The sequence below is a fragment of the Pseudophryne corroboree genome, chromosome 8 (genome assembly GCF_028390025.1).
Source record: "Pseudophryne corroboree isolate aPseCor3 chromosome 8, aPseCor3.hap2, whole genome shotgun sequence".
NCBI lineage: Eukaryota > Metazoa > Chordata > Amphibia > Anura > Myobatrachidae > Pseudophryne > Pseudophryne corroboree.
Window position 1 is genome coordinate 259,119,736 of NC_086451.1, and position 27,412 is coordinate 259,147,147.

At 46.7% G+C, this 27,412-nt stretch overlaps 1 protein-coding gene across 4 annotated transcripts in view; it reads left to right on the top strand.

Moving 5' to 3' along the window:
* The window catches only part of LOC134948915 (ligand of Numb protein X 2-like), a 136,211-nt gene that overhangs the window by 60,900 nt on the left and 47,899 nt on the right, over positions 1–27,412 (top strand). For all 4 annotated transcript variants that reach the window (XM_063937193.1, XM_063937196.1, XM_063937195.1 and 1 more), the window contains one exon: positions 7,425–7,882. In XM_063937193.1, the coding sequence (XP_063793263.1) occupies positions 7,494–7,882 (389 nt within the window). In that variant the 5' untranslated portion in view covers positions 7,425–7,493. The remainder of the gene's footprint in view (positions 1–7,424; positions 7,883–27,412) is intronic.

Here is a 27,412-nt window from a genome sequence, read left to right on the forward strand (position 1 = left end):
ACTGTCATTTCATTGTGTTACCCTAAACACCAGTTTAAGGGGGACATTTTACTAAGCAGTGATAAGAGCGGAGAAGTGAGCCAGTGGAGAAGTGGCCACGGCAACCAATCAGCACTGAAGTAACATCTATAATTTGCATACTATAAAATTATACAGAGCTGCTGATTGGTTGATGGGGCAACTTCTCCACTGGCTCACTTCTCCGCTCTTATCACTGCTTAGTAAATGTCCCCCTAAGTTCCTTGTTATTAAAACTGGACAGGGAATGAAGATTTGAAAAACCAGTGTGAATGTTTGGGATTGTACGAGTTTTATAACAGGGAATAATTTTTTTTTTTAAATATTTTAATATCTGTGATAATTCTTCCCACCATGAGTTTTGGGAGCTACACAGTGGACAAATCTAGCTTCTGGCACTGCTGAATGTTGGCTGCTTTGGTAAACAAAGTTCTAACTAATGGAAACTGTTTGAAAAACTACTTCAAGGTTATAAACACAAATTGCAGCATTTATTGTGATAGTGTTAGCTTATGTTTTGTAATACATATAACACACTGATGAGATTGTCACCTAATGATCAAGTTATTAATAACTTGTGGCTTTAAAACTTTTAGGTTATTCTCTGTATGTGACTGAATAACCAAACCTCAACACTATCTTACCAAGGGGTCTATTCATAATCACTTAATTTCTACAAAAGTAGGTGAAAATTAACATTTTCACCTACTTTTGTAAAAATTACGTTTTTGGGCCATTCCTCTTGATGGCGAATGCTCCCTCACCCCCGCTACTTACCTGTGGGAAGCAGACCCGGCATGTGATCAGGGATCCTCCTGGATACCTCTGTCACTGTCTTTCTTCCGCCAGTGGTGTGTGCGCCTGCGTGAACCCTAGCGCAGACCAAACTAAATGCAACTACAGGGCTTAATTAATGTTGTAGTGACTCTATTTTATGCCCCGTATACCTCCTTAATAAAGTGAAGACCATGTCCCCATGTAGTGGGTGGCCATATTGTGGTGGACCTGCTAATACTATTCTCTATAGGGAAAAACAGCAGTTCATGCAATCAAGTTAACTCCGTATGCTAATGGTCCAATGCTCTGGAGGCTGAGGCAGCATCCGGCAGCAGTCATTCTTGACAGCTTACTCTGCTGGGAGTATTCAGCCAACACAGCGCTCGGACATGAGCTTGTTGGCTACAATGATTCAGCTCTATGAGCGGGCCCCTGGGTACCCGCCGGGGGCTAAGCAGCTGCTTAGGCCGCATAGCGGTAAATCTGCTGCTGATGCACATGCATGCATATTAAATTAAGAGGTGGGCATAGCTTAATGCCGTGAGTGTTGTCAGATGTATATTGTGATGAGGTGAATGGTGTCATCATGCACCTTCATGGATCCAAACATACCATCAAGCAACATAGGTGTTTCCCTGACATTCTGGCATTTTAAGCAAAAGTAAATAATGATGGAGAGTTGTCTAGAAATAATCTTTAGTTGTTGTTGGCTAAAATTATTGTGAAAATATAGCCCTTTATCTGTTACAGAGAATATATAGTTAGACAGATTGTGTCGTTAGTAAGCATAAAATGTGCCAAAAAAAGGTGTATTTGCACATTGTGCAGAGCCGGCATATAGCACGATTATCGCCTACAGGTAGCATATGCACCTGGTATGTGCCAGGAGACAACAGCAGTATATGTTCCTAGTTTATACCAGGATATGTGGCTTGACAGTGATGGTAGTAATGTTATTGTCAATGCATAATTCATATATACAATACAGTCTGTCTATGTCTAGACAGGGTTATTGATAAATAATAGTTGAATTTACCATGTAGAAGGCTATTTAAAACCATACGCAAATACAAAATGAAAGTAATTTAAATTCAAATAAATACAAACATCCGTCTGATTTAATTACATTTAGCAGCTCCAATGGGAAAATGCATCTCTGCTGTAGTCCAGTTGCAAATATCAATGTAGTAATGTGAATTGGTCACAGGAACTACACAACTGGGAGGAATAGAGACACTCAGTTGCTCGGAAGCTGCCTCCTACCGTCGTCAAAGATCATATTTAGCAACCCTTGCCCCTCCACCGCTGTTTGCACAGGACATTTTACAGCAGGGTTTGGGCTTGACATTACTGTAGTCCTGCTCCCCACTGTTTAAAGTCATGATTTGTCGTGGACCGGGACAAGGAGGCTGCAGTTCAATGCAAGTCGCATCAACCAACCTCAGGGCTGCCCACTTCAGTTGGGTTACATACTATTTACCGGCAGGCGGGATGTCGGCTGTCAAGATCCCAACAGCGCCATCTCCCCGCCAGAATGCCGACGCTAATAGTCCCCTTGCGGGCTTCCTGCACTCGCCATGCTGCGGGTTCGATGGCTCGCTGCGTTTCCACAGGTTCTATTCTCACTCTGTGGGTGTCGTGGAAACCCACGAGTGGGAATAGCCCCCGTGCGCCAGGATTCCGGCTGTCTGCATTGTTCGCTGTCGGGATTACAGCGTCTGTGTCTTGACCGCTGGGATCCCAACAGCTAGCACATCGATTGCATCCCCTTCAGTTGGGATGTGGATGGCAGAGGGAAATAGGCCAACTCTGTTGGGAAGCTGGGACAGACCCCTAAATTTGAGACTCCTCCTGCACCTTCTAGAAGAATTGGCAAGTATATCATAAATTTGTATTTGCACCAGGGGTTGTGCATGTTACAAATGGGATGCAGTTAAGGTGCTGGCAGTCGGGGTCCCAGTGCTCAGGATATTGACGCCGGAATCCTGGCTCACAGGGACTATTCCCACTCGTGGGTGTCCACGGCACCCATAGACTGGGAACAGAACCTGTAGCAAAAGCGCTGCTAGCCTCCAAGCACGCAGCATGGCGAGTGCAGCCAACTCGCATGGGGCCTCTTTGCACTTATACTGACATAATGATGGCTTATTGACTGTCAGGATGCAGCTGTCGGTATACTGAAGGCCGGTATCGTGACCATCGATAAATCGTACTGATCCCTTACAAATATGTGTGTACAGGCTTGAGGATGCAGCAGAGTTTATGTACAGATCAGGGGATGCAAAACAACTATGAACAGCCCAGTTAATTAACCAGAGGAGTGGTTTATTGATGTTACACCGTGTACAGTGGTACCCGATAAGGCACACACTGGTTATGGTGTGGAGCTAGAGCAGAGCGGGGTGCCACAGAGCTCACAAACCGCAGAGTGTACGAGGTATAGCTATTAAATAACGAGACTGGTGCTATTATTTACGTTTAATTATATCAACTACATTTTAACTCTGTTTTCCTTTTATGTACTCCCCTTCTGCAGCCAGTCTCAACAGCTCCGTTGTTTTCTTCTTTACCTCAGTGACTGATGCAAAACAGGTTCCCTTGAGTCCAGATTTGGCTTTAGGGTAAAGAAAGAAGTCACTCGGTGCTAGGTTGTATGCAGGGTGTTCTAGCACTGCAATCTGTTTCTTGGCCAAAAACTGGTTCATAGAGAGAGCTGTGTGGGCTGGTGTGTTGTCCTGATGGAGAATGAAACCATTTCCCACAACTCTGGCCTCTTCTGATTCTTTGCCACAAAGTTTCTAGAACATTTTTGTAGTAATATTGATTCACTGTTACGCCATTTTGTACCAGTCTGACAAAATAACACCCCCTGATATCAAAGAAACAATTAATATGGCATTGAATTTGGCTCTGCTTTGACTTGCTTTCTTTATTTTTGGTGTTGATGATGTTCTTCAGTGCATAGAATAGCGTTTTGTCTCAGGATATAAAATACAAATTTGCTTGCATTTGTTACAAAATGTCTGTACAAATTTCCGTTCGCCTGGGAACCATCTTATCACAAACTTGTGTCATGTTAAGATCTTGATAAACTTGCCTAACCGTTTGTTGTTTTTTTTTTATCAATGTTTATCATTTCTGTTATTCAGGTTTTGAGTTTATGGTCAGTTTGAACACACATCTAAAAATTTGTATACCCATTTTTTTTTTGTTTTTGATGTGCTAGGCCTTCTGGGATGTTGATCATCTTCGATATCCTCATCGCTAAATCCTTTGTGCCACTAAAATACACGTGCACATGACATACAAACTGCCCCCTAAGCTTCGGTTAGCATATTGAAAGATTTGGTGGGCGTTTCGTTCAGTTTAACTAAAAATTAGAAGTTAAAACGATGCTTTACTTTTGAACTAAGCATTTTTACGGTGCACAGGAAAAACACAACTTCTCTGAATGCTGTGTGGCAGCAAACTCTGTGTGAGAGGGGTGAAACTTGCTGCTGGGATTGAGAATAACACAAAGTGGCCAGACAGCATTCTCTACCTGCCTCCCAGTCTGCAGCTAGACGGTGAATGTTTGCAGCCATTCAGTATATGGGAGCTTGTGGAGAGACGGCGCATGACTGCAAGTGGGGTAAGTTATTATTTTAATAAACATACCGGTGTATGCAGTGGCGTAACTAGGAATTTTTCTCCCCCAAGCAAAAAAATTCTTCGGCGTCATGCTCGTTGCCAGGGGTTTCATGCACTGGGTGTCATGCTTGTTGCCAGGGGTTTCATGCACTGGGTGTCATGCTCGTTGCTAGCGGGTAGTGCTTGTTGCTAGGGCTGTGCTCCCAGTGCCACATATGCCCCCAGTGCCAGATATTCCCCCACAGTGCCAGGTACTCACATGCCCCCAGTGCCAAATATAGCCTCCCCCATGTGCCCGGTACACATATACCCCTCCAGTGCCACATATGCCCCCAGTGCCAGATATTCCCCCACAGTGCCAGGTACTCACATGCCCCCAGTGCCAAATATAGCCTCCCCCATGTGCCCGGTACACATATACCCCTCCAGTGCCACATATGCCCCCAGTGCCAGATATTCCCCCACAGTGCCAGGTACTCGCATGCCCCCAGTGCCAAATATAGTTTCCCCCCCCATGTTCCAGGTACACATATACCCCCCACAGTGCCACATATGCCCCCTCAGTGCCACATATGCTCCCCCTCCCCCGAATATGCTCCCCCAGTGGCAGTTAAATTCCCCCCCCCCCCCCCACGCTCCCCCGCTGTTTTGTGATGGAGGGACACGGAGGGCACAGCGCGCGCCTCTCCTGTGTCCCTCCTGGGTCTCCGGCGGGACTGTTAAAGGAAGTGCCGGTTCGTGAGCCAATCAGAGCTCACGAACGGCACTTCATTTATTAGACCCGCCGGAGACCCAGGAGGGACACAGGAGAGGCGCGCGCTGTGCCCTCCGTGTCCCTCCTTACAGAGGGTTAGTGAGAGGAGACAGCAGATTGACATGCGGACGCTCGTCCGCATGTCAATCTGCGCTAAATCAGTGGCGGTGCCCCCGCAGCCCTGCGCCCCCAAGCCACCGCGAGGGCTGCGGGGGCAGTAGTTACGCCACTCGGTGTATGGGTGTGTAGGGACCCCAATGCGTTGCTTTGCCCAGGGCCTACAATGCTGTTAAGACAGCCCTGCACTGTGTATCTGCTTCAGATTTGGGTGCTAAGAAAAAGGAGTAACTTTGTTACCTGGACAAACCATGTTGCAATGCAAGTGCTGCAAATACATTTATTTTTGCATGCAGAGTAAATAACTGGCTGCTTTTGCATGTAGACCACAAATGTAGGACATATTTATTTTTACATTGAAAAGTAGGTTTGAAGGCTAAGGGGGGTATCCAATTACCTGAGAAGAAACATTAGGCGCGAAAAACAAATGAAACGAGGCTGCGTCCGGGGATTTGGTTTCGCCTGCATAAGGCAGGTGAAACAAAATCCCAGATAAGCTGTGGCTCACGCTGGCTAATCAGGGCTAATAGGATAGCCCCCGGCGAGACAATTACCTGCGGTAATTGATTGCGGCTAATTCAATACCCCCCAAAGTGTTTGTGTGTGGTCCAATTGGATACTGTCGTGTCAATTTAGTAGCATTGGTTACTATACACAGCCATAGACGTTTTTTATTTCATAATAATTTTTGGTTGCTGTGCAAGGTTCTCATAGAGACACAGTGGACATATAAGCAAAGCAAATCTAAATGGATAAAATGGACATCAATGTTAATTTGCCGTTTTTGTCCTGTATAATTTAGGTATCATTTTATTTTAAAGTCCATTTTTTTTAAATATGAGAATGAAAAGATGGCAGAGAGAGATAAAGGAAAAAGAAGCCGAGTGGCCACCTGCAAAGAGGCAGTAGAGGGGAGGGAGGCAGAGGGAAGACGCTTGGCAATAAGATTTGTTTTTAAATAAGAAAATTAAATATCTTCGAAATCATCAGTTATAAAGATGTCAATACCTTTTTGCTATTGAATTATACAACAGCAGTGATTAATAACCTATGGCCTCTATGAATGGCGTACTGCCTTGCATCATGGATCTATTGTGTAATTATGTAGATTAGCTGCAAGTGAAAGGGTTTTGGCTTGTGACACACCCACTGCTGTGTTTTCCTGTTTGCTCTTCTGCTGTAAACATTTCTAAAACAATTAAGTACTTGGCTGTAGGCAAATGAATGCAATGCATTGCTGGCCTGTTTATCCTGTGGCCAGTGTCTGCTCTGAAAATCTGGCCTGTACCGTGTGTCACAACATGAACTGGACTTGTTAGATTAGAAGCACAGCCCACTGCTATCACACAGGAGCATGCAGGTATTTAGCACACAGTATTCTAGAGTTATCTGTGATTTATTATCTGTAACCTCCCTCATTGTGGTGTTGCAGACATTAGAGACCAATGGTGTGCTGCTTTATACGTGGTCATAGCAATGCAGCAAGAGACACAGAGGAGCAGGGAAGTGGGATCGAGTGCATTAACATGCTGCATTCAGTCTGAACTAGTAGTTATTTATTTCAGCACTTAGCCTAATGTGTTACTTCCTGTAAACCGGACTGGTCACTGGCATCTAGATCTGGCATCGGTGTGTACTCATGAGGTTACGTGTAGAACTCGGCATTAACCTGTTTCCTTCTTGTTTACCTCTCGGCAATATCACATGCGCAATACTAGATTATAATCACTCTTTGAACATTGTAAATACTGTAGCTGTTGTCTATTGTAATCCTGTTTGTCTAGCAGTGTCCAGTTTTACATTTATTTCTTAGAACAATTTGTGTAGTCGCATATCTAAAGAACAATGATTTTGTTAAAAATAAAACCTACTATACAATACGCGATGGGAACATTGCTTAGTATATACAGTACATGCCACACCTTACTCCTGTTTGGATGCCAAATGCAGTAACACTGTTCTATTAACATATTCCTACTAGTCATGATTATGTAAATGGCGACAGCTCTGTTTAGCATTAACCTCTCAGTTTGCTATAATGCATGAGGCTATTCTAGGAGCACAGCGGAAGGTGTGACTGTACAGTAGCTGGAATCACAGTAACCTTCCTTTCTGTTTTTATCTTTAGGAAGTCATGCTGTGGACACCTGTCTTGTAATCCTGGCAGTTCCTAATCTGCAGAGAATATAACCAGGCAATGGCTGATCCGGTATCTGCAGATGGAGTCCCTATAGCCCTTGAGCTCTGTCATGACTGTGGACAATCTCACCTGGTAACTGAAAACCACATCTACAACTTCCAGGACGAGGTAGATGATGAGCTGATCTGCCACATATGTCTGCAGCCACTGTTGCAGCCAATGGACACTCCTTGTGGTCATACTTACTGTTACAGGTGCCTAAAGAACTTTCTACATGAGAAGGACTTTTGTCCTATGGACCGCAAAAAGTTATGTTTCCAAGACTGTCACAAATCCAGTCTCCTGGTGAGAAACTTACTGGACAAATTGAGCATTATCTGTCCCTTCCTGGGGGAATGCAAAGAGGTCATGCAACGCTGTGAGCTGGAGCCCCACCTACGTAACAGGTACACATACACTCTTTCAGAGGGTGATTCATTGTCACATAATTATGCATGTGAAACCCTTTTTCACCATGACTACTTCTATTTCTCTGACACATTACTGATCACTGTCTTCTTTAAAAATGACTGAAAAGTGTCATGCACTTATGGACACTAATGTACCGTATATACTCGAGTATAAGTCGACCCGAGTATAAGCCGAGGCACCTAATTTTACCACAAAAACCTGGGAAAACTCATTGACTCGAGTATAAGCCTAGGGTGGGAAATGCAGCTCTAGCCGTACATAGCCCTCAGTGCCAGATATGCCCTCATACTGACAGATATGCCCCACAGTGCCAGATATGCCCTCATGCTGCCAGATATGCCCCACAGTGCCTGATGTGCCCCACAGTGCCAGATATGCCCCACAGTGCCAGATATGCCCCACAGTGCCAGATATGCCCCACAGTGCCAGATATGCCCCACAGTGCCAGATATGCCCCACAGTGCCAGATATGCCCTCATGCTGCCAGATATGCCCTCATGCTGCCAGATATGCCCTCATGCTGCCAGATATGCCCCACAGTGCCAGATATGCCCTCATGCTGCCAGATATGCCCCACAGTGCCAGATATGCCCTCATGCTGCCGGATATGCCAGATGTTCCCTCATGCTGCCAGATATGCCCCACAGTGCCAGATATGCCCTCATGCTGCCAGATATGCCCCACAGTGCCAGATATGCCAGATATGCCCCAGTGCCAGATGTGCCCTCATGCTGCCAGATATGCCCCACAGTGCCAGATGTGCCCTCATGCTGCCAGATATGCCCCACAGTGCCAGATATGCCCTCATGCTGCCAGATATGCCCCACAGTGCCAGATATGCCAGATATGCCCCAGTGCCAGATGTGCCCTCATGCTGCCAGATATGCCCCACAGTGCCAGATGTGCCCTCATGCTGCCAGATATGCCCCACTGTGCCAGATGTGCCCTCATGCTGCCAGATATGCCAAATATGCCCCACTGTGCCAGATGTGCCCTCATGCTGCCAGATATGCCCCACTGTGCCAGATGTGCCCTCATGCTGCCAGATATGCCCCACAGTGCCAGGAAGGGTACTTACCCTCCATCGCACCCGCGTTGTCTTCTGAAGGAGGGACACGGAGGGCACAGCGCGCGGCTCTCCTGTGTCCCTCCTGCGTCTCCGTCGGCGTGTGTGTATTAAATGAAGTGCCGGTTCGTGAGCCAATCAGAGCTCACGAATGGGCAGTTCATTTAACACACACACACGCCGACAGAGACGCAGGAGGGACACAGGAGAGCCGCGCTCTGTGCCTTCCGTGTCCCTCCTTCCACTGACTCGGGTATAAGCCGAGGGGGCTTTTTCAGCACAAAAAAACGTGCTGAAAAAGTCAGCTTATACTCGAGTATATACGGTATATAGAATCCTGTTTACTCATGAGTTAAAATATATACTGTACATGATAAAATGACTGACGTGTGTGTGTGTGTGTGTGTGTGTATATATATATATATATATATATATATATATATATATATATATATATATATATATGAGTATTTGTGTAGTTATATGTAACTGAATGGCCTTGCCCTCCCAGCTCTAGAAGATTTAGGGCCTGCAATTTAAGTGACAGGAACCACGCGCGCACGCACAGGTCCCGCCCTGCGCATGCGCGCACAGTTAATACGGTCAGCCCGTGTTAACTGCGATCGCCTCTACCTGATTGACAGACATTTGCGGGACAGGTGGGGGGCAGCGATGGAGTGTTTTTTGGGGGCGACACTGGGGAAACTGAGGTGTGTCGGCTGTGTTATCGGAGAGGCTGCGTGTCGTCACACGCAACCACTCTGATTGAAAAAACAGCGGAGGGGCTTCTGTCGTCGCAGCTATGCTGCGCCGGCAGGAGGCTTCCATAGTTTCTGCGACCACGCTCTGATTGCGGCGCGATCGCAGTTAGAGCGTGATCGCAGTTGGTGGGTGGGGTGGGTAGCATGCTCGGCGGCCTTGCCCTGCAATGGGCAGCCCCCCAGCATGCGATTGCAGAATCTGCTACTCTTACTGAATTAGGCCCTTAGGTAGGTGAAATGTTTAAATTAATTCTAGTGGCTGTATGACATTATTTAGTCAAGTGCAAATACAGATTAGGGGGTGTATTCAATTGTAGTTGGAACTGCCGTCTTGTCGGAAAGATGGCAATTTCCGACTTTTTTAGGTCGGATAGTGTTCCGACCTATTCAATTTGGCTGCCATTTTTCCGACAGGTCAGCAATTCCAACTTGACCGGAAACGTAGATCGGCGGATTAGCCGCTGATCCATGTGTTTTGTCAGATTCGCGGCCAAATCCGACAAGTTTTAGCCCCGTTTCCAACAATGTCAGTCCGGCTTTAAAAAAAAGTCGGATTGGCATTGTTGGGAATGGCCAGCTAATTGAGTACTCAAATGTCTGATCCTTTACGAAAGGATCCGACATCAATTGAATACACCCCTAAGTGATGCAAGTCTATCTATTCTATGTCCTCTAGCTGTACCATGGATAGAACAGGGACAGAGAGCAACGTTTCGTATACACAGATACCAATAACTACATCCAGTATGCAGACATTGATCATATAATAAAGCACAGACTGCTACATAACCAGGCCAAGTTTCCCCTCCTCATTGCCACCTGATATTTGACTCTTGTCACTAAGTACTAAAAAATGTATACAGTGCAGCCAATCCTACTTTTGTCATGAGATGGATGCTGGGAATGGCATGGAGTCAGATAGAAGCATTAAGTGGAACTCCTGGTTTTTACCCTATTAAGGAAAAAAAATCATAAATACACCTGTCTCCAAAAGAATAGTTACAGGTGAATTAAGTCTTTATTTTAGTGTGTCTCTATTATTAACCAAGTTACATTGGGCGGTAGACATTTTTCTGGAGCCCAAACTTGATTACCTAGTTTTGAGGTAGATGAGAACATATCACAATTCTTCAATTCTAAAATAATATAGTTACAGGTAGTGAGGCTGTAAGAAGTCCATAAAGTTCAAACGTATAAAAATTCTGAATGTGTTTACCCAGAAAGAAAAACCTAAAACCTTCATAGGCATCTGCAAATTTAACGTTGCTGAGGAAAATCCCCTTACTAGCTTTTTAACAGTGAATTCTATCATGAGAAATTCCTGTCTGTTTGGCAGTAGTAAATGACATTTTCTTGTATCGCTGCCTCCTTATCATCTTGCTGTAAAAAGCTGATCAAAATGCTTTGTGTTGTCCATGCATCTATTTGTATATGCCTACTATACTTATTTTCTCTCATTGGTGGAGATTGCCTACCATGGTGGTATAGAGGCTGATGCATGTGCTAAGCACTTAAGAGTTCATGATTTAACAAGTTTTTAAACTCCTCCCCCTTTAAAACCCCTAGCAATGATTCAGTTTTAAACTAATTGCCCTTGGAGATGGAGCTCTAGAGTACCTAGGGAAAACAACTTTAAGATTTGTTTTGATCTTTTACTGGTAACATCTGCCTGTTGGTCAATAGGTTTATTTTCTGATAGGTGAACAATTTATTTTCCCTACATTTATCTGCACCAGACTAATTTATTTTGTATGAATGCATTCCTGTTACCATTTCAGACAAATGGACTAGATCCTACTTGGGCATGGCAACTCTGGCTGCTGGACTTATTGAAAGCAGGATGCATCAGTAAAAAAATATGTGGTCAAACCTCCAAAAATACAGTTTTTAGAGGTTTGGATGCATTCCCTGTATGCACCAAGCTCTGTAAAGCAAATCTTTCCGGAGCTTGTACACAGTAGGCATGACCATCTATAGATGGTGTTGCCTAATAGAAGCCTATGGGCCTCTCTTCCTGAGGGATACAATTCTTCTGTGTCCCCCATGGCTCGGGCATGCACTGACCAAGGGCTACGCATGTACAGTAGGACTCCCAGGTCATAAACCCAAAAGTCCCCACACCGCAAAAGGCAGCTCTTATCGGGAGAGCCGTTCTTTGCCTAACTCCTCTATCTACATATATAGTTAATAAATGCCAGTATGCATGCAATCAGTCGTGGGTTGCTTCATATTAAAAGTGGGGAATTCAGTTGCCAGGAATTTTTTCTTCCGACACCTGCCACACTTTTACGGTTGTGGAATCTCGCTCAAAAGTGTTTGCTACCCCATAGGGTAGCAAGCACTTTTGAGTAAGATGGGGTGCGAATCGGTCTTGCGATGGGTGCGAGTCTGGCTGTCATTGCCGGCATTTATATGCAACAGTAATTTGCCCCCTTTGCCGGCAATTGAATTCTCCTAAAGATTGTGTGTTACATCCCATCCTGAATCTGAAACCCTAGCCACAGGCATTTGGAATACATTTTGGCTGAAGTCTTGGGGTACTGATCTAAAGTGATTTTTGGACTAGAACTTGTCTAGACCATCTGTCAAGCCACTGGAGGAAATATTTATTTGCTTCCAATAACTGTTCCCAGATCTAAAAACATATAATTTGCTCTTTTCATTTCCTAGTTACACCTAAAACCAAATCCCTCTCCTAAGCAAACTGCATTGTGAGGTTCTATCTTGACCATCTTAGATTCTGGTGGGAGCCCATCTCCTGTTGTTCTAAGACCAATTAATAGCCTCATCATCAGACTTGGGTAGAGGTGTTACATAAAAGGTCTCTGCTATCTTGGTGGAGAACTTCCTGTTGAAGTCACGATACTCTTAAGAAAAGGTCTTTTGGAAGAAGACATCATTGGAGCCAGAAAGCCAGTATTCACAAATGTCTACCATGAGGGCAGCTTTTAATATTTTATGACGTTACCTGCTTCTTATACCTTATTGCACACACAAGAGTTTGGATTGGTAAAAGTTCACTTATATTTGAACAAACCATGAAGAACCTGTTATAGCTATCTTTCTACATAGCTTCCTGTGTTTTATTATTGGCCAAAACAGTGCCGTTCTAACTCCACTCTTCTTGTAAGTTGTACTTTCATCTCATGTTTATCTCCTTACTTTAATGAGACTATCTATTTTCTGATTACTTTTTAAACATGGAACCCATTCACATTCACACTATCACATGACTGAATAGCTTCCTACCATGAGTCTCCCTCATTAAGTCATGTGATCAATATTGCATTTCAGACAGGTGTTTTCATCCCCATTCATGTATTGGCTAGTTAATCATCGTAACTTTTACTGAACATGTTGAGGTTTCTTCCTAGATTAACAGTTTTCCCATCTCTGTACTTGTCAGAGTTGTATTTATATCATTACCCGTTATCTATTTTCACTGCTGATATGATACAACTATTGCTGGGCTCCCAGGGTGGTATGAAATTATATGCAGACATCAGCTTTTTGGCCTTTCCAGAGCAACTAAATACAGATGTTCTTTATGTTAAAGATGTAACTAAAAAGTACAAATAAAATGCGACGAGTGAGTCAAGAAAACGGTTTAGGAGGATATGGAGAAATTAAGCAATTATGCTATCTGCAGGGGGGGTGTTCAGTATGCCGACTGTCGGGATCCCGGCGCACAGTATACCGGCGCCGGAATCCCGACAGCCGACATACCGACACTTTTTCTCCCTCGTGGGGGTCCACGACCCTCCTGGAGGTAGAATAAAATAGCGTGGCGCGCCACCGTGCCCGCAGCGAGCCCGCAAGGGGCGCATTTGCGCTCGCCAAGCTGTCGGTATGCCGACGGTCGTGCTCCCGCCGCCGGTATGCTGGTCGCCGGGAGCCCGGCCGCCGGCATACCATGCTACACCCGCAGGGGGAAAGTCCTGTTTAATTTGGTTCTGATGGTTGTTTGTGACTACTTATTGAAGCTTTATATAGTACTGTAGAGCATACTCTATTAGCAGCAGGGTTTACCCTGTGACTAATCGTCAGCTAATTAGCACGTGGTGCGGGAAAGGCTATTCAGTTAAATAGCTTTTTCTCTAACGTCCTAAGTGGATGCTGGGGACTCCGTAAGGACCATGGGGAATAGCGGCTCCGCAGGAGACTGGGCACATCTAAAGAAAGCTTTAGGACTAACTGGTGTGCACTGGCTCCTCCCCCTATGACCCTCCTCCAAGCCTCAGTTAGATTTCTGTGCCCGACGAGAAGGGTGCACACTAGGGGCTCTCCTGAGCTTCTTAGTGAAAGTTTTAGTTTAGGTTTGTTATTTTCAGTGAGACCTGCTGGCAACAGGCTCACTGCATCGAGGGACTAAGGGGAGAAGAAGCGAACTCACCTGCGTGCAGAGTGGATTGGGCTTCTTGGCTACTGGACATTAGCTCCAGAGAGACGATCACAGGCCCAGCCTGGATGGGTCCCGGAGCCGCGCCGCCGGCCCCCTTACAGAGCCAGAAGAGCGGAGAGGTCCGGAAAAATCGGCGGCAGAAGACGTTCCTGTCTTCAGTAAGGTAGCGCACAGCACTGCAGCTGTGCGCCATTGCTCTCAGCACACTTCATACTCCGGTCACTGAGGGTGCAGGGCGCTGGGGGGGGCGCCCTGAGACGCAATAAAACATGATAAAAATACCTTACATGGCAAAAAATACATCACATATAGCTCCTGGGCTATATGGATGCATTTAACCCCTGCCAGAATATACAGAAAAACGGGAGATAAGGCCACCGAAAAGGGGGCGGAGCCTATCTCCTCAGCACACTGGCGCCATTTTCCCTCACAGCTCAGTTGGAGGGAAGCTCCCTGGCTCTTCCCTGCAGTCACTACACTACAGAAAGGGTTAAAAAAAGAGAGGGGGGCACTAATTAGGCGCAGTATTGAAAACATACAGCAGCTATAAGGGGAAAAACACTTATATAAGGTTATCCCTGTATATATATATATATATATATATATATATATATATAGCGCTCTGGTGTGTGCTGGCATACTCTCCCTCTGTCTCCCCAAAGGGCTAGTGGGGTCCTGTCCTCTATCAGAGCATTCCCTGTGTGTGTGCTGTGTGTCGGTACGTTTGTGTCGACATGTATGAGGAGAAAAATTATGTGGAGACGGAGCAGAGTGTCTGTAACAGTGATGTCACCACCTAGGGGGTCGACACCTGAGTGGATGTACTGTTGAAAATTACGTGACAGTGTCAGCTCTGTATAAAAAAACAGTGGTTGACATGAGACAGCCGGCTACTCAGCTTGTGCCTGTCCAGACGTCTCATAGGCCGTCAGGGGCTCTAAAGCGCCCGTTACCTCAGATGGCAGATACAGACGCCGACACGGATACTGACTCCTGTGTCGACGGTGAAGAGACAACCGTGATTTCCAGTAGGGCCACACGTTACATGATTGAGACAATGGAAAATGTTTTATACATTTCTGATAATACGAGTACCACCAAAAAGGGGTATTATGTTCGGTGAGGGAAAAACTACCTGTAGTTTTCCTGAATCTGAGAAATAAAATGAGGTGTGTGATGATGCGTGGGTTTCCCCCCGATAACAATTGATAATTTCTTAAAAAGTATTGGTGTATACCCTTTCCTGCCAGAGGTTAGGGTGCGTTGGGAAACACCCCCTAGGGGGGATAAGGCGCTCACACGCTTGTAAGAACAAGGGCTCTACCCTCTCATGAGATGGCCGCCCTTAAGGATCCTGCTGATAGAAAGCAGGAGGGTATCCAAAAATGTATTCACACACATACTGGTGTTATACTGCGACCAGCAATCGCCTCAGCCTGGAGGTGCAGTGCTGGGTTGGCATGGTCGGATTCCCTGACTGGAAATATTGATATCCTAGATAAGGATAGTATACTATTGCCTATAGAGCATTTAAAAGATGCATTTCTATATATGCATGATGCACAGCGGAATATTTGCCGACTGGCATCAAGTATAAGTGCGTTGTCCAATTCTACCAGTAAAATGGTCAGGTGATGCTGATTCCAAACGGCATTTGGAAGTATTGCCTTTGAAAAGGGACATTTGGGGTCGGTCTTTTAGACCTGGTGGCCACGGCAACAGCTGGGAAATCCACGTTTGTACCCCAGGTCGCCTCTCAAAATAAGACGCCGTATTATCAGGCGCAGTCCTTTGTTGGCAAGCGGACAAAAGGTTCCTCTTTTCTGCTCGTGACAGAGGGAGAGGAAAAAGGCTGAAGAGATTAGCCAGTTCCCAGGAACAGAAACCCTTTCCCGCCTCTGCCAAGCCCTCAGTATGACGCTAGGGCCTTACAAGCTCAGGCACGGTGGGGGCCCGTTCTCAATGAATTTCAGTGCGCAGTGGGCTCACTCGCAAGTAGACCCCTGGATCCTTCAGGTAATATCTCAAGGGTACATATTGGAATTCGAGACGTCTCCCCCTCGCCGTTTCCAAAAGTCGGCTTTACCGACGTCTCCCTCTGACAGGGAGGCGGTTTTGGAAGCCATTCACAAGCTGTATTCCCAGCAGGTGATAATCAAGGTACCCCTCCTGCAACAGGGAACGGGGTATTATTCCACACTATTGTGGTACCGAAGCCAGACGGCTCGGTGAGACCGATTCTAAATCTAAAATCTAAAATCTTTGAACACTTACATACAGAGGTTCAAATTCAAGATTGAGTCACTCAGAGCAGTGATTGCGAACCTGGAAGAAGGGGACTACATGATGTCTCGGGACATCAAGGATGCTTACCTTCATGTCAAAATTTACCCTTCTCACCAAGGGTACCTCAGGTTATGGTACAGAACTGTCACTATCAGTTCAGACGCTGCCGTAGGGATGGTCCACGGCACCCCGGGTCTTTACCAAGGTAATGGCCGAAATGATATCCCTTCGAAGGAAGGGAATTTTAGTTATCCCTTACTTGGACGATTCCCTGATAAGGGTAAGATCCAGGGAACAGTTGGAAGTCGGTGTAGCACTATCTCAGGTAGTGTTGCGGCAGCACGATTGGATTCTCAATATTCCAAAATCGCAGCTGGTTCCGACGACTTGTCTTCTGTTTCCTAGGGATGTTCCTGGACACAGTCCAGAAAAAAGGTGTTTCTCCTGGAAGAGAAAGCCAGGGAGTTATCCGAGCTAGTCAGGAACCTCCTAAAACCGAACCAAGTCTCAGTGCATCAATGCACAAGGGTTCTGGGTAAAAAATGGTGGCTTCCTACGAAGCAATCCCATTCGTTAGATTCCACGCAAGAACTTTCCAGTGGAACCTACTGGACAAATGGTCCGGGTCGCATTTTCAGATGCATCAGCGGATAACCCTGTCACCAAGGATAAGGGTATCCATCCTGTGGTGGTTGCAGAGTGCTCATCTTCTAGAGGGCCGCAGATTCGGCATTCAGGACTGGGTCCTGGTGACCACGGATGCCAGCCTGCGAGGCTGGGGAGCAGTCACACAGGGAAGGAATATCCAGGGCTTAGGGTCAAGCCTGGATACATCACTTCACATAAATATCCTGAAGCTAAGGGCCATTTACAATGCTCTAAGCTTAGCAAGACCTCTGCTTCAAGGTCAGCCGGTGTTGATCCAGTCGGACAACATCATGGCAGTCACCCACGTAAACAGACAGGGTGGCACAAGAAGCAGGAGGGCAATGGCAGAAGCTGCAGGGATTCTTCGCTGGGCGGAAAATCATGTGATAGCACTGTCAACAATATTCATTCCGGGAGTGGACAACTGGGAAGCAGACTTCCTCAGCACGACCTCCACCCGGGAGAGTGGGGACTTCACCCAGAAGTCGTCCACATGATTAAAAAACTCGACAGGTATTGCGCCAGGTCAAGAGACCCTCAGGCAATAGTTGTAGACGCTCTGGTAACACCGTGGGTGTACCAGTCAGTGTATGTGTTCCCTCCCCTGCCTCTCATACCCAAGGTACTGAGATTGATAAGATGGAGAGGAGAAAGCACTATATTCGTGGCTCCGGATTGGCCAAGAAGAACTTGGTAACCGGAACTTCAAGAGATGCTCACGGAGGATCTGTGGCCTCTACCTCTAAGAAGGGACCTGCTCCAGCAAGGACCCTGTCTGTTCCAAGACTTACCGCGGCTGCGTTTGACGGCATGCCGGTTGAACACCGGATCCTGAAGGAAAAAAGGCATTCCGGATGAAGTCATCCATATCCTGATCTAAAGCCAGGAAGGATGTAACCGCAAAAACATTATCACCGCAATTGGCGAAAATATGTTGCGTAGTGCGAGGCCAGTAAGGCCCGACGGAGGAAATTCAACTGGGTCGATTCCTACATTTCCTGCAAACAGGAGTGTCTATGGGCCTGAAATTGGGGTCCATTAAGGTTCAGATTTCGGCCCTGTCAATTTTCTTCCAAAAAAGAACTAGCTTCAGTCCCTGAAGTTTAGACGTTTGTAAAAGGGGTACTGCATATACAGCCTCCTTTTGTGCCTCCAGTGGCAATTTGGGATCTCAATGTAGTTTGGGTTCCAAAAGTCACATTGGTTTGAACCACTTAAATCTGTGGAGTTAAAATATCTCACATGGAAAGTGGTCATGCTGTTGGCCCTGGCCTGGGCCAGGCGCGTGTCAGAATTGGCAGCTTTATCCTGTAAAAGCCCTTATCTGATTTTCCATTCGGACAGGGCGGAATTGAGGACTCGTCCTCAGTTTCTCCCTAAGGTGGTTCCAGCGTTTTCACCTGAACCAACCTATTGTGGTGCCTGCGGCTACTAGGGACTTGGAGGAATCCAAGTTGCTGGATGTTGTCGGGGCCCTGAAAATATTTCCAGGACGGCTGGAGTCAGGAAATCTGACTCGTTGTTTATCCTGTATGCACCCAACAAGCTGGGTGCTCCTGCTTCTAAGCAGACTATTGCTCGTTGGATTTGTAGTACAATTCAGCTTGCACATTCTGTGGCAGGCCTGCCACAGCTAAAATCTGTAAAAGCCCGTTCCACAAGGAAAGTGGGCTCATCTTGGGCGGCTGCCCGAGGGGTCTCGGCTTTACAACTTTGCCGAGCAGCTACTTGGTCAGGGGCAAACACGTTTGCTAAATTCTACAAATTTGATACCCTGGCTGAGGAGGACCTGGAGTTCTCTCATTCGGTGCTGCAGAGTCATCCGCACTCTCCCGCCCGTTTGGGAGCTTTGGTATAATCCCCATGGTCCTTACGGAGTCCCCAGCATCCACTTAGGACGTTAGAGAAAATAAGAATTTACTTACCGATAATTCTATTTCTCATAGTCCGTAGTGGATGCTGGGCGCCCATCCCAAGTGCGGATTGTCTGCAATACTTGTACATAGTTATTGTTACAAAAATCGGGTTATTATTGTTGGGAGCCATCTTTTCAGAGGCTCCTCTGTTATCATACTGTTAACTGGGTTCAGATCACAAGTTATACGGTGTGATTGGTGTGGCTGGTATGAGTCTTACCCGGGATTCAAAATCCTTCCTTATTGTGTACGCTCGTCCGGGCACAGTATCCTAACTGAGGCTTGGAGGAGGGTCATAGGGGGAGGAGCCAGTGCACACCAGTTAGTCCTAAAGCTTTCTTTAGATGTGCCCAGTCTCCTGCGGAGCCGCTATTCCCCATGGTCCTTACGGAGTCCCCAGCATCCACTACGGACTATGAGAAATAGAATTATCGGTAAGTAAATTCTTATTTTTTCCTACGACAAATCCAGTGATTACCATGCATAAACTGTGGAATCAGTGGGTTGTCTCACGCGTGAACCCCCAATTGTGCGTTTTTCTTGCTGACTTTTCCTTGCAGCTCCTGAAGCACTAGTTTCTGAAGCTGTAAGGAAAAGTACACTCTTGTAAGACCAATATCACAGTTCAAAATATTTACATTACATGAAGATCAAGGGTGTTTTCTACAATCCATGTTCTTGATTAATGATTACGCAGACCTCACTGGGGACAGCTCTGTAAATATTACACTGGAAACAGAGAATCACATTGTGCTATGCGCTTGTTGTTGAACTGAAAACTGTTCATTTGGAAAAATCAGAGTCCATGTGCAGATTCTAATGAGTAATTATAACGCGTGATACTGCGTTTCTCTGACGTCCTAAGTGGATGCTGGGACTCCGTAAGGACCATGGGGAATAGCGGCTCCGCAGGAGACTGGGCACAACTAAAGAAAGCTTTAGGACTACCTGGTGTACACTGGCTCCTCCCACTATGACCCTCCTCCAGACCTCAGTTAGAATCTTGTGCCCGGCTGAGCTGGATGCACACTAGGTGCTCTCCTGAGCTCCTAGAAAAGAAAGTATATTTTAGTTTTTTTATTTTCAGTGAGATCTGCTGGCAACAGGCTCACTGCACCGAGGGACTAAGGGGAGAAGAAGCGAACCTACCTGCTTGCAGCTAGTTTGGGCTTCTTAGGCTACTGGACACCATTAGCTCCAGAGGGATCGAACACAGGACCCGACCTCGATCGTCCGGTCCCGGAGCCGCGCCGCCGTCCCCCTTACAGAGCCAGAAGCATGAAGATGGTCCTGAAAATCGGCGGTAGAAGACTTCGGTCTTCAACAAGGTAGCGCACAGCACTGCAGCTGTGCGCCATTGCTCCTCATGCACACCTCACACTCCGGTCACTGATGGGTACAGGGCGCTGGGGGGGGGGGGGCGCCCTGAGCAGCAATATTAACACCTTGGCTGGCAAAATAATCACAATATATAGTCCTAGAGGCTATATATGTGAAAAATACCCCTGCCAGGATCCATAAAAAAGCGGGAGAAAGTCCGCCGAAAAAGGGGCGGGGCTATCTCCCTCAGCACACTGGCGCCATTTTTCCCTCACAGCTCCGCTGGAAGGATCGCTCCCAGGCTCTCCCCTGCAGTTTCAAGACTACAAAGGGTAAAAAAGAGAGGGGGGGCACTAAATTTAGGCGCAGCAGTATATATATAAGCAGCTATAAGGGAAAATCACTCAGTTATAGTGTACATCCCTGTGTTATATAGCGCTCTGGTGTGTGCTGGCATACTCTTTCTCTGTCTCCCCAAAGGGCTTTGTGGGGTCCTGTCCTCTGTCAGAGCATTCCCTGTGTGTGTGCGGTGTGTCGGTACGGCTGTGTCGACATGTTTGAGGAGGAGGCTTATGTGGAGGCGGAGCAGATGCCGATAAATGTGATGTCACCCCCTGCGGGGTCGACACCTGAGTGGATGGTTATGTGGAAGGAATTACGCGACAGTGTCGACTCCTTACATAAAAGGTTTGACGACATACCAAATATGGGACAGCCGGCTTCTCAGCCTGTGCCTGCCCAGGCGTCTCAAAAGCCATCAGGGGCTCTAAAACGCCCGCTACCTCAGATGGCAGACACAGATGTCGACACGGATACTGACTCCAGTGTCGACGACGATGAGACTAATGTAACTTCCAATAGGGCCACACGTTACATGATTGAGGCAATGAAAAATGTGTTGCACATTTCTGATGTTACCCCAGGAACCACAAAAAAGGGTATTATGTTTGGAGAGAGAAAACTACCAGTAGTTTTTCCTCCATCTGAGGAATTAAATGAAGTGTGTGAAGAAGCGTGGGCTTCCCCCGATAAGAAACTGGTAATTTCTAAAAGGTTACTAATGACATACCCTTTCCCGCCAGAGGATAGGTCACGTTGGGAAACATCCCCTAGGGTGGATAAAGCGCTCACACGCTTGTTAAAAAAGGTGGCACTACCGTCTCCGGATACGGCCGCCCTAAAGGAGCCTGCTGATAGAAAGCAGGAGGCTATCCTGAAGTCTGTATATACACACACAGGTATTATACTGAGACCAGCTATTGCTTCAGCATGTATGTGCAGTGCTGCAGCTGCGTGGTCAGATTCCCTGTCGGAAAATATTGATACCCTAGACAGGGACACTATATTGCTAACCGTAGAGCATATTTAAGACGCAGTCTTATACATGAGAGATGCACAGAGGGATATTTGCCGGCTGGCATCTAAAATAAGTGCAATGTCCATTTCTGCCAGGAGAGGGTTATGGACTCGGCAGTGGACAGGTGATGCAGATTCTAAAAGGCACATGGAAGTTTTGCCTTATAAGGGTGAGGAGTTGTTTGGGGATGGTCTCTCAGACCTCGTTTCCACAGCAACAGCTGGGAAGTCAGCATTTTTACCCCATGTTCCCTCACAGCCAAAGAAAGCACCGTATTATCAGGTACAGTCCTTTCGGCCCCATTAGGGCAAGCGGGTTAAAGGCGCGTCCTTTCTGCCCAGAAGCAGAGGTAGAGGGAAAAAGCTGAAGCATACAGCCAGTTCCCAGGAGCAAAAGTCCTCCCCCGCTTCCTCCAAGTCCACCGCATGACGCTGGGGCTCCACAGGCGGAGCCAGGTACGGTGGGGGCCCGTCTCAAAAACTTCAGCAATCAGTGGGCTCGCTCACGGGTGGATCCCTGGATCCTTCAAGTAGTATCTCAGGGGTACAAGCTGGAATTCGAGACGTCTCCCCCCCGCCGTTTCCTCAAATCTGCCTTGCCAACAACTCCCTCAGGCAGGGAGGCAGTGCTAGAGGCAATTCACAAGCTGTATTCCCAGCAGGTGATAGTCAAGGTGCCCCTCCTTCAACAAGGACGGGGTTACTATTCCACAATGTTTGTGGTACCGAAACCGGACGGTTCGGTGAGACCCATTTTAAATTTGAAATCCTTGAACACATATATAAAAAAATTCAAGTTCAAGATGGAATCGCTCAGGGCGGTTATTGCAAGCCTGGACGAGGGGGATTACATGGTATCACTGGAAATCAAGGATGCTTACCTGCATGTCCCCATTTACCATCCTCACCAGGAGTACCTCAGATTTGTGGTACAGGATTGTCATTACCAATTCCAGACGTTGCCGTTTGGTCTCTCCACGGCACCGAGGGTATTTACCAAGGTAATGGCCGAAATGATGATACTCCTTCGAAAAAAGGGAGTTTTAATTATCCCGTACTTGGACGATCTCCTGATAAAGGCGAGGTCCAGGGAGCAGTTGTTGGTCGGGGTAGCAATATCTCGGGAGGTGCTGCAACAGCACGGTTGGATTCTAAATATTCCAAAGTCACAGCTGGTCCCTACGACACGTCTACTGTTCCTGGGGATGGTTCTGGACACAGAACAGAAAAAAGTGTTTCTCCCGGAGGAGAAGGCCAAGGAGCTGTCATCTCTAGTCAGAGGCCTCCTAAAACCAAAACAGGTGTCGGTGCATCACTGCACGCGAGTCCTGGGAAAAATGGTAGCTTCCTTTTCAGTGGGACCTGTTGGACAAGTGGTCCGGATCGCATCTTCAGATGCATCGGCTGATAACCCTGTCTCCAAGGACCAGGGTGTCTCTGCTGTGGTGGCTGCAAAGTGCTCATCTTCAAGAGGGCCGCAGATTCGGCATACAGGACTGGGTCCTGGTGACCACGGATGCCGGCCTTCGAGGCTGGGGGGCAGTCACACAGGGAAGAAACTTCCAAGGACTATGGTCAAGTCAGGAGACTTCCCTACACATAAATATTCTGGAACTGAGGGACATTTTCAATGCCCTAAGTCACGCAAAACCCCTGCTTCAAAACCAGCCGGTACTGATTCAGTCAGACAACATCACGGCAGTCGCCCATGTAAACCGACAGGGCTGCACAAGAAGCAGGACGGCGATGGCAGAAGCCACAAGGATTCTCCGATGGGCGGAAAATCACGTGTTAGCACTGTCAGCAGTGTTCATTCCGGGAGTGGACAACTGGGAAGCAGACTTCCTCAGCAGGCACGATCTCCACCCGGGAGAGTGGGGACTTCATCCAGAAGTCTTCCAACTGATTGTGAACCGTTGGGAAAGGCCACAGGTGGACATGATGGCGTCCCGCCTAAACAAAAAGCTAGAAAGATATTGCGCCAGGTCAAGAGACCCTCAGGCGATAGCTGTGGACGCTCTAGTGACACCGTGGGTGTACCGGTCGGTTTATGTGTTCCCTCCTCTTCCTCTCATACCCAAGGTACTGAGGATAATAAGGAGAAGAGGAGTAAGAACTATACTCATTGTTCCGGATTGGCCAAGAAGAGCTTGGTACCCGGAACTTCAAGAAATGATCTCAGAGGACCCATAGCCTCTGCCGCTCAGACAGGACCTGCTGCAGCAGGGGCCCTGTCTGTTCGAAGACTTACCGCGGCTGCGTTTGACGGCATGGCGGTTGAACACCGGATCCTGAAGGAAAAGGGCATTCCGGAGGAAGTCATTCCTACGCTGATTAAAGCTAGGAAAGAAGTGACCGCAAACCATTATCACCGCATTTGGCGAAAATATGTTGCGTGGTGTGAGGCCAGGAAAGCCCCAACGGAGGAATTTCAGCTGGGCCGTTTTCTGCACTTCCTACAGTCAGGGGTGACTATGGGCCTAAAATTGGGTTCCATTAAGGTCCAGATTTCGGCTCTATCGATTTTCTTTCAGAGAGAACTGGCTTCGCTACCTGAAGTTCAGACTTTTGTTAAGGGAGTGCTGCATATTCAGCCCCCTTTTGTGCCTCCAGTGGCACCTTGGGATCTCAACGTGGTGTTGGATTTCTTAAAGTCACATTGGTTTGAGCCACTTAAAACCGTGGAATTAAAATATCTCACGTGGAAAGTGGTCATGCTGTTGGCCTTGGCTTCGGCCAGGCGTGTGTCAGAATTGGCGGCTTTGTCATGTAAAAGCCCTTATCTAATTTTCCATATGGATAGGGCATAATTGAGGACTCGTCCCCAGTTTCTCCCTAAGGTGGTATCAGCCTTTCATTTGAACCAACCTATCGCGGTGCCTGCGGCTACTAAAGACTTGGAGGCTTCCAAGTTGTTGGACGTAGTCAGGGCCCTGAAAATTTATGTTTCCAGGACGGCTAGTGTCAGGAAAACTGACTCGCTATTTATCCTGTATGCACCCAACAAACTGGGTGCTCCTGCTTCAAAGCAGACTATTGCTCGCTGGGTCTGTAGTACGATTCAGCTTGCACATTCTGCGGCTGGACTGCCGCATCCTAAATCAGTGAAAGCCCATTCCACAAGGAAGGTGGGCTCTTGGGCGGCTGCCCGAGGGGTCTCGGCTTTACAACTTTGCCGAGCAGCTACTTGGTCGGGGTCAAACACATTTGCTAAATTCTACAAGTTTGACACCCTGGCTGAGGAGGACCTAGAGTTTGCCCATTCGGTGCTGCAGAGTCATCCGCACTCTCCCGCCCGTTTGGGAGCTTTGGTATAATCCCCATGGTCCTTACGGAGTCCCAGCATCCACTTAGGACGTCAGAGAAAATAAGATTTTACTCACCGGTAAATTTATTTCTCGTAGTCCGTAGTGGATGCTGGGCGCCCATCCCAAGTGCGTATTGTCTGCATTACTTGTATATAGTTATTGTTTAACTAAAGGGTTATTGTTGAGCCATCTGTTGAGAGGCTCAGTTATATTTCATACTGTTAACTGGGTATAGTATCACGAGTTATACAGTGTGATTGGTGTGGCTGGTATGAGTCTTACCCGGGATTCAAAATCCTTCCTTATTGTGTCAGCTCTTCCGGGCACAGTATCCTAACTGAGGTCTGGAGGAGGGTCATAGTGGGAGGAGCCAGTGCACACCAGGTAGTCCTAAAGCTTTCTTTAGTTGTGCCCAGTCTTCTGCGGAGCCGCTATTCCCCATGGTCCTTACGGAGTCCCAGCATCCACTACGGACTACGAGAAATAGATTTACCGGTGAGTAAAATCTTATTTTCTGTATACCACCTGCAGTGTGCCCTGTACGATACACAGCCACTATCCCTTCACACTCACAAAGCAAATTGTGCATAGGAAATTAAGTCGTCATTTTATCTAAAATATATTTGATAAATTCGTAACTCAACAGATTTCCATTAAAAAAAACTAGACCAGAAGATTATGGGGCCTTTACATTGCGATCAGATGGGGCTATTCTGTGTTACTTTCACAGTGAATTGTGGAAAGAAAATCTTCAATGTATGGGGCTCATTGTTTACATTACACACCCTGCACGCTTTATAGACATGCTAGCGGTCTGGTTATCACGTTCAGGGCAAGCCCTGGAGGACACTATGTGACCACATCCACCATTCTTCGCACCTGTCCCTAAAGCTACTTGCCTTGTTCAGTGGGGAGGTGCGGTAGCATCTGTGGTTTCTGAAGAGCTACTGAGGTACATATACAATTCAGTCATTTTGCCCCATTTTATGTAAGTGTTGCTTTGTAGGCAAAGGGGGATTTATCCAATTAGCCATGGTCATTTACCGCTGCTAATTGTCCCGCCGGGGACTATATAATTAGCCCCGATAATTCAGCGGGAGACGCGTCTTATCAGGGATTTTGTTTCACTTGCTTCTGGCAGGCAAAACCAAATCCCTGGAAACAGCCCTGTTTTCATGTGAAAACAGGGAAGTTTCTACCGAAAACACGCAGGTGACCAAATTGGATAGCCTGCAAAAAAAATATATAGGTGAAATATTGTAAAAAAGTATGAAAAACAGCACGATGTTTCACCTCTAACTGAATATCCTCCAAAGTCTGTGAATGGAGGACTTGTGCACCCAACCAATAAAAATAAAATAACATTTATAATCTGTGAGATTTTTTTTTTTCCTCGCCCTGTACAATGCTTATTTCCTAGATATAAGCATGGCGGTGTGTGTGCTTATTAGAAAGCCTTATTCTTATTCTTCTTCAAACAAAAGGGTAATGCAATTCACTTCAGATTATTCCCCTGTATGCAGATTACTGACATCCTTCAGTATAAAATGGCATACACCAGGTTTGCTCCCAAATACTGGAAAACAGACCAAATTGGTCATTCAGACAACTTTAATCTGTTTGATTTAACAACTTGTCTGTATGACCGTTTTTGTCCATTTTCTGGTAGGCAAGGTATACAACATATCAGAACAAGACCGATACTATATAATACATGGACACATAAGTGGGCAAGATGGCAGAAGACTGAAGGAAACAGAGTCCTGCACGTGGGAGGGTTACAATGATCCATACTTGCCTACCTGACCCTCTCCATGAGGGAGAAAATGCTCTGTTCCTGGACTTTCCTGGTAATGTATGATTGCCATCACCTGTGGTGAGCTAGTTAATTGATAAGAAAGGTGTTTCACCACAGGTGATGGCAATCATACATTACCAGGAAAGTCCAGGAACAGAGCATTTTCTCCCTCATGGAGAGGGTCAGGTAGGCAAGTATGCAATGATCCAATAGTAAATATGACAAAAGTGTTAAAAATAAAAAAAAAATTAACTTTTATCAACTGAGGTAGTTTCTTTAATGTATAATTATGCTTCTGTATTTTCCCATATTTAGATCCTGATCCAAAGCGCACAAATTACTCAGCCTTTACAGAGACTAGTTACCCCTTTTCCACTTGTAGCACGGGTCGTAGCCGGGAGCCTGACACGGCTGCGTCCCGTGCTACAGCCCCCTTCTACACTAGCTCCACAAACCTGGCATATTGCCGGGTTGGTGACGCTGCTGCTAAAGCGGCAGGGGCGGCACTGGGAGATCACATGATCTCCCAGTGCCGCCCTTCCATTCACTGTGAACGGGATCCGTGTCGCCTTGACACGGCTTCCGTTTACACTACACAGCCTACCGGGTTGAACACGTGTTCAACTCGGCAAGCTACCCGGGTA